General features: G+C 40.4%; 1 protein-coding gene across 2 annotated transcripts; it reads left to right on the forward strand.

Annotated features, from left to right (window-relative positions):
• The first annotated feature begins 2,404 nt into the window (after positions 1-2,404).
• LOC113121455 (zinc finger protein OZF-like) lies at positions 2,405-7,620 on the forward strand. Of its 2 annotated transcripts, none has more exons than XM_033325769.1 (3): positions 2,405-2,752; positions 5,886-6,843; positions 6,928-7,620. In XM_033325769.1, exons 1-3 carry the CDS (start codon positions 2,429-2,431, stop codon positions 7,320-7,322), a joined length of 1,677 nt encoding a protein of 558 aa, XP_033181660.1. In that variant the 5' UTR covers positions 2,405-2,428; the 3' UTR covers positions 7,323-7,620. The 2 variants fall into 2 exon arrangements, with proteins under 2 accessions (XP_033181660.1, XP_026147756.1); XM_026291971.2 differs by having other exon boundaries at positions 5,886-6,696; positions 6,949-7,620.

Genomic DNA, 7,620 nt, shown 5'->3' on the forward strand with positions numbered 1-7,620 from the left:
ATTAGGGTAACTGGGATCAGTTCTCTTTGGGTGAAAGGCAGGACTACACCCTGGACAGGTCACCAGACCATCAGAGGGCTGAAATTAAACATTACTTTTTAAAATTAAATAGTTAAATACTTAGAAACAACACATTGTTTTTTGTTTTAAATAAATCAAATTCAGTACATGAGCAAGTTGTTCTGGCTGAGTGGTTAAGGTGATGGGCTTGGAATCCATTGGGATCGCCCCATGCAGGTTTGAAGCCTTTCATGAATGATCTGTTATTTATAAACACGCTATATTAACGTGACCCATAGTGGACTTTGAGGACTGAGAAAACTGTTGCTGTGTGTGTTCCAGTTAGGTTAGGTTACTGCTGACATCATGTCTCATTTGAATGAGAGGGAACCAACAAACACAGTAGAGATGAACACAGTCACACTCACTCCTACAGTGCCCTCCACAATTATTGGCACCCGTGATTAAGATTGGATTAAGGATTTTAAGCTTCTAAGAAATTCATTTTCTTTTTAAAAATAGAACCAAAATTCAGAAAAATGAGAAAAATCCAACCTTTAACTGAAGTACAATTATTCAGCAAAAAACAAAAATAACATTAACAAATAATTGACTTTATATGAAATCATGTGTGCCACAATTATTGATTATTATTATTGATCTTAATACTTCGTACAACCCCCCTTTTGCCAACAAGACAGCACTTAATCTCCTCCTATAACATCTCACAAGGTTGGAGAATACAGAGAGAGGGATCTTTAACCATTCCTCTTTGCACAGTCTTTCCAGATCATCCAAGGTCTGGGGTCCTCTCTTATGCACTCTCCTTTTCAGTTCAGCCCATCTGTGTCTGAAGGATCTATCAGCATCCAGTGGCTGTGAAGAGCTCTAGAGCCTCCTGATGGGGGTTGGTTGCAGCTGTGCTCTGTGGACTCACTGCTTTGTGTCAGAGTAAAATTTGGTGCAGACATTATAGACATGCTGAGGGACATATGATGTAAATGTCAGTCTAACAGCCCACACAGTGACTTATTTACAGCCTTTAAACATCTGATTTATTATTTGTTTAATCCTTCACCAACTAATCTGTGTTGGATCTAGAAGGAAGTGAAACACATCACATCAACCCTCAGTGTTTGCTTTGAGTGACACCATGGACATGGTGGTCCTCATAGTTTAAGTCTGAAAACACTATATAGCCACAGTCACACAAGCATCATCACAGAGTGGAGCTCTCACTTCCATAAATACACTTTGTTTCCAAATGAAATATTCAGTTCACACTCCAATGTGAACATAAACACCTTCTTGCATATATATCACACGTCTACAAATGTAAATAATGTCCACAAACTTTACTATTGTCACACATCATTGATTTCCACACCACGATATTGTGACAGTGACTCAAACACTGATAACACTCCCATCGAGGCCCAGTCACACGCTGCTGATGTAACCGATATGAATAACTCACTGATTTAATTTAGTCTTTTTCTTTTCTATATTGTTTTCCATATACACGGTTTATGTTATGAGTTTTACGATTCATAATAGAATTGGTTGATGAACTTCAGAGCGTATCCGGGGTTTCACCATGTGCGACATGCGATAGCCTCAGTATGCTTGCTACGAGGCTGATGACCGTACGCACTATTTGGCTCTCCCTGCGAATGACTCTGGTATGACGGTGTTCCTTGCTTAAAATACATATTTGTCGCTGGATAAATGTGATTACTTTCTATTGGCACTCGATTATGATTGAAGTGTGTATTCTGATGTGTTATTTGATTTGAATGATGTACATTGTGATGCTAACTAATTAGCATTGTATGTTGTGTGCCAGAGAGGGAGAAGCTGTCGCTTGCTGATCCACTGATTATTTCCCATTGTTACAGGTATGTCGTTTAATTAGTTCTGGGTTATGGAAGAAAAGGGATTTAGTGACAGTGAATGTGTATTGTACGTAGAGTGTTACGGGGGAAAATCCTGCGATTCATGCTGTGTGTGACGCATGTTGTGCGGCTAATATGTGGTAAGTTACTAACCATATTGGGTGATGTGACGTACAGGAATATTGATTTATTTACGCAAATAATATGATTTGCAGTTATTTCATTATAGTATGTTTTAGTGTTTAAACACTTGTACTAATACACAAGGTAATGTAATATTGTTAATATAATATTGTAATATTATTATTGCACTATTTGGCTCTCCCTGCGACTCTGAGAGGGAGAAGCTGTCGCTTTTTCTGATCCACTGATTATTTCCCCTTGTTACAGGATGGTATAAAGGAAAAGTGCTGAATCTCATGAAGTGGTCAAGTGGTCTTCATATGTGTGAGGGTCCAGACATGCTGCACTGACACTTAGCGACGGTTACTAAGGGGGCGGGGCTCAGCTTCTGGTGACGTTCGCGTCTCAAAATGGCGGCGACAAAAACAGAACCAGAGCATGGAAACAGCGATAACTACTACAAAACCGAGATTAAAGAGGAGAACCAGGACCCAGGTTTCGTCTACCAGGACTACTACAAACATGAAATTAAAGAGGAGACTCAGAACCCGGGTTTTATCGACCAGGACCACAACAAAGGCGCATCTAAAGAGGAGGATCAGGATCCGGATTGTGCCGAACTGGACGAATACAAGAGCGGAATAAAGGATCAAGAGCACACAGATCAAGAATTCATCGACCCAGACCACCCGACCAACGAGCCCGACTCGTCCTCTGGTCCCAGCGATCAGCAGGTCAGTGTTCAGGACTTAATAGATAGAAAACTGAGATCAAGCCAGTTTGACAGGTGTTTGTTTATTTGAGTAATGGTTTTCTATATTTTACTTTAAAGTTTATCTTTCAAATCATTGTTTTCAGATGAGTTTACAGCAGGACAGACAGACAAAATAAAGTATTTCCTCTTTCTAAAGAGTATAAATAAAGACCCCAGTTCTCATAAGTAGAAGAAATAAATGATTACTTCTTATTAGGTAACACTTCAAATGCAAAGACACACACACCTACACACACCTAAAATGCAAAGAGATGAACCTTAGTCCATGCTGGTATGGTAAGAGACCAACTGAAAAACTGCCTTCAAGTAGACTTTATAGAAAACAGCAAGCCCCCAAAGGCAGTGCCATTAGTTCTACTCTGCACCCTGATTATTGGCTCAGCAGTGATGAGATTGATTTTGCTTCTCACGTTATTGCAAATGAATACACAGAAACTGATGGATTTCAGTCCAAACTTTTATCTAGGGTATTAAAGGAGGAATTGTGGGTACTCCTAACAAGCCACTCATTCGAATGTTACACACTGGGGGAAACCATTGGGTGACAGCAAGCAACATCTTTGCTGGTAGTAATAAGGTTTGCATTCATGATAGCTGTCGTGGCAAAAAGCACTTGGAGGCAAATCTCAGGTTAAAGGATGGAAAATTTAATAGACAAAGCAACAGAGTCACAACGGAGCATACGGTCTGCAGAACGGGTCAATACCGATTGACCGCAAACACAGAAAATGATCAGCTTTAATATCAGTTGAATAGTATTAATTTACACATAAGTCACTCACATGTAAGTCGTGCTGGCAGGATGGCATCTTCTTCTTCTTCTTTTCCTTTCGGCTGCTCCCTTCAGGGGTCGCCACAGCGAATCATCTGCCTCCGGATGGCATTCATAATATAATTAGCGTCTCTATGACTTTTCGTCTGCTTCCTAATGAATACAAAGCCGTGTCAAAAGTCTTTGTTGAATTAACACAAGGAGGTAGCAGACATTTGTCTGTCAAGGTGTAAATTTCCCTCACAACAGCCTCTCAACAGTGTTGGACACCAGTGCCACACAAGCCTTATTGGGGATGTTAAGGCCAAAGGAAGACCTATTCGTGGTCATTTTTCCTAGTGCTCAGCAGCAAAGCAATAGCAGCAACTGTGGCTTGTTTGCAGTTGCATTTGCACATCCTCTATGCTGCAACCTTAGGCCTGAGAATTGTCTGTTCCGTGAGGGACGGATGAGGGCAGAATTCACCAGGTGTTTCAGAGCCTCAACCAAGCAAAGCCAATTTTAGGCAAACTCCTGTCAGTGTGTAGTCCTGCACACAACAAAGAAATCATGGTGCAGTGCTCATTGTGTAATGGATGGTATCATCCCACCTGTGTTAACATACCTGCAAATGCCATTTTTGGTGAGGATGACTGGCACTGTCATCCTCAGTACTACACTAGGAAAATGTACTTTGACTTGATATGTTGTAAAACAATGTTTTGTGCTTTCGTTATGTGACCTTTAGTTAGTAGTTCTAGTATGTTTTGTTTTACAATTTTATTATTATAATTATACAGTACAATTGGGAGCGACAGACACTGAAGTAGGATAATGGAACATTTCTCCAAAAGGCTGCAGTAAAAGGTTTTCATATGAGGCATGCACTGTATATAGTATGGGATGTCCCCTATAACAACTGGCAATTGTTTTTTTTCTGTTGATGAGAAATGCGGTTTTTCTAGCCCTCTGAAAAATACAGAAATTCATTACTCAAATAAACAAACACCTGTCAAAAAGACCTATAAATGAACCATTTGAGGGCAAATTTGAAAAAAAAAAACTGAAACATGACAATTATCTCATAAACTTATCTCAATTCTGAGAAAAATGAAAAGTTCTTTGAAAGCGCGTTCTATGTTATTCCTCAAATTACCGTAATCATAGTAATATGCGCACCCACAAATTTCAGTCGTGGCTTTTCAGAACTGCAGCTGGCTTAACCGCAGTAACAAGGAGGTCCAGTCCTCTGTTGGCAGTGATCAACAGCTCAGCGTTCAGGACTTAATCGATAGAAAAGGCTTCATAAAGAGGCCAGAGTCAATAGTCGGTGCATCATCTGTTCTTTCTAATTTTAGTTCAAGTCTGGAAGTGTCTAAGATCCAGCCTTTATGTTTGTGTGAATGTTTGATGTGAATGTCATCTTGTTCACACTAGCTGTAGCTGAGAGTTTGACGTTTTATGTCATTTCTCGGGGGCGTGCACATATTTACCTGGTTCACCTGAGATTATTTACATGTGAACAGTGAACAGAGTACAAGGCGGGGTCGCATTACCTGTAATGAAGTGAGACAGGAAAAAACGGACTTCTCCTTACGTTCATACGGATAAAATCAAAAGTGATGATTTGTTTTTGACTTGAATTGTTTCACTCAAAAGAAAACATTTCAAGCTTTCTAGCCATATAATTCTTATTTTTATGAGCCAAGTATTCGCTGAGATTCTGGTTGTTTTATTTACGCGTCTGTGAAGAGAAATGGCAGAGACAGAAAAGTCCGAGAGCGCACCCTGTCGGCTTGCTTTATTTAAAAAAAGTACAACGTTTTGTTGTTATTATGATGGTATACCACTAAAACTAACTAGACCCTTTACAGATTTGAATGATATACTTCTTTTATCTGTACGATCAGAATTGACGGAGTAATTTAAGTTTGTTTCGGCCTTATCAGAAAAAGATGCGTCAAAACGCGCCGGCGCGTGCGTCGACCCCAGAGGGTTAAGCTAGTGCTTTAAATATGGTGCTGTACTTCAGAGAGTTGTGTCCACTGTTTAGAAATGAAACTATATAAAAAGTTAAATGTTGATACTAAGAAAAGCTATTGAGGTGAGGCAAGCACACGTTTTAAGAAAAATAATTTTAAAAAATGACAAAATGTGTGGATGAGACACAACACAACTTTACAACTTTGGAATGAAATAGAACTCCAAGGAAACACAGTTTACATGATCATGTTTCATAGACATGTTGTGAATGTCAATATCAATTATGGTTTTGGATTTTTCTATCATGTAATTTCATACCTTTTCTCCATTTTGCTTTTTTCTTCTTTTTTACAAATAGAAAAGAAGAACGGGAGTCAACAAGACCTTCACAACATTGGAGAGTTTAGAGATTAATCAGCATGTTCACACTGGAAAGAAAACCTACAACTGTGACCAGTGTGAAAAAGCCTTCTCCCACTTAGGTCACCTGAAAACACATCAGCATATTCACTCTGCAGAGAAGCCCTATAGCTGTGACCAGTGTGGAAAAGCCTTCACAGAGTCAGGCCCCCTCAAAACACATCAGCGTATTCACTCTGGAGAGAAGCCCTATAGCTGTGACCAGTGTAAAAAAGCCTTCTCCCACTTAGGTCACCTGAAAACACATCAGCGTATTCACTCTGGAGAGAAGCCCTATAGCTGTGACCAATGTGGAAAAGCCTTCACATGTTTAAATACCCTGAAAAAACATCAGCGTATTCACACTTCAGAGAAGCCCTATAGCTGTGACCAGTGTGGAAAAGCCTTCTCACGGTCAGACCACCTCAAAACACATCAGCGTATTCACTCAGGAGAGAAGCCATATAACTGTGACCAGTGTGGAAAAGCCTTCTCCCACTTAGGTCACCTGAAAACACATCAGCGTATTCACTCTGGAGAGAAGCCCTATAGCTGTGACCAATGTGGAAAAGCCTTCACATGTTTAAATACCCTGAAAAAACATCAGCGTATTCACACTTCAGAGAAGCCCTATAGCTGTGACCAGTGTGGAAAAGCCTTCTCACAGTCAGACCACCTCAAAACACATCAGCGTATTCACTCTGGAGAGAAGCCCTATAGCTGTGACCAGTGTGGAAAAGCCTTCACACGTTTAAATACCCTGAAAACACATCAGCATATTCACTCTGCAGAGAAGCCCTATAGCTGTGACCAGTGTGGAAAAGCCTTCTCACGGTTAGACACCCTGAAAACACATCAGAGTATTCACTCTGGAGAGAAGCCCTATAGCTGTGACCAGTGTGGAAATGCCTTCTCACGTTTAAATACCCTGAAAGCACATCAGCGTATTCACACTTCAGAGAAGCCCTATAGCTGTGACCAGTGTGGAAAAGCCTTCACAGAGTCAGGCCACCTCAAAACACATCAGCGTATTCACTCTGGAGAGAAGCCGTACAGCTGTGACCAATGTGGAAAAGCCTTCACACAATTAAACAATCTGAAAACACATAAGCGTATTCACTCTTCAGAGAAGCCCTATAGCTGTGACCAGTGTGGAAAAGCCTTCTCATGGTTAGGCTCCCTCAAAGCACATCAGCGTATTCACTCTGGAGAGAAGCCCTATAGCTGTGACCAGTGTGGAAAAGCCTTCTCACAGTTAGGCACCCTCAAAGCACATCAGCGTATGCACTCTGGAGAGAAACCGTACTGGTGTGAGCAATGTGGAAAATGTTTTCTTTGCTCAAGTGCTCTAACAGCCCATCAGCGCATTCACACCAAGAAGAAATGTCAAAACTGACCACTGTGGTTAAGGTCTCTATCAAATAGCTTCACCGTCTGAGGTCTGAGCGTGTTTTGGGGCCCTGGACAAGTTTTGACATGCCCTGACATTTGTGCTTTTTTCAGTTGCTTTTAAACATGTTACTGGCTAAAGTGTGATAACACTCTAATCAGCAGAAACTGGGCAACAATAATATGTGATTGTGTTTTTGAGCAAACAGTGTTTATGCATGGTTAGTGAAAAACTGAAATTTTTAAGTCACTGAAATAAGACCATAAAACAGAACATTGATTCTGCAAGACTTTTAATAAATACA

This window comes from Mastacembelus armatus, chromosome 20 (genome assembly GCF_900324485.2).
Source record: "Mastacembelus armatus chromosome 20, fMasArm1.2, whole genome shotgun sequence".
NCBI lineage: Eukaryota > Metazoa > Chordata > Actinopteri > Synbranchiformes > Mastacembelidae > Mastacembelus > Mastacembelus armatus.

Coding starts and splice junctions, on each gene's coding strand:
- LOC113121455 (XM_033325769.1), top strand. CDS start 2,429: ATGGCGGCGACAAAAACAGAACCAGAGCATGGAAACAGCGATAACTAC. Junction 2,753..5,885: donor CTGGTCCCAGCGATCAGCAG/GTCAGTGTTCAG, acceptor TTTTACAAATAG/AAAAGAAGAACGGGAGTCAA. Junction 6,844..6,927: donor GTGTGGAAATGCCTTCTCAC/GTTTAAATACCC, acceptor AAGCCTTCACAG/AGTCAGGCCACCTCAAAACA.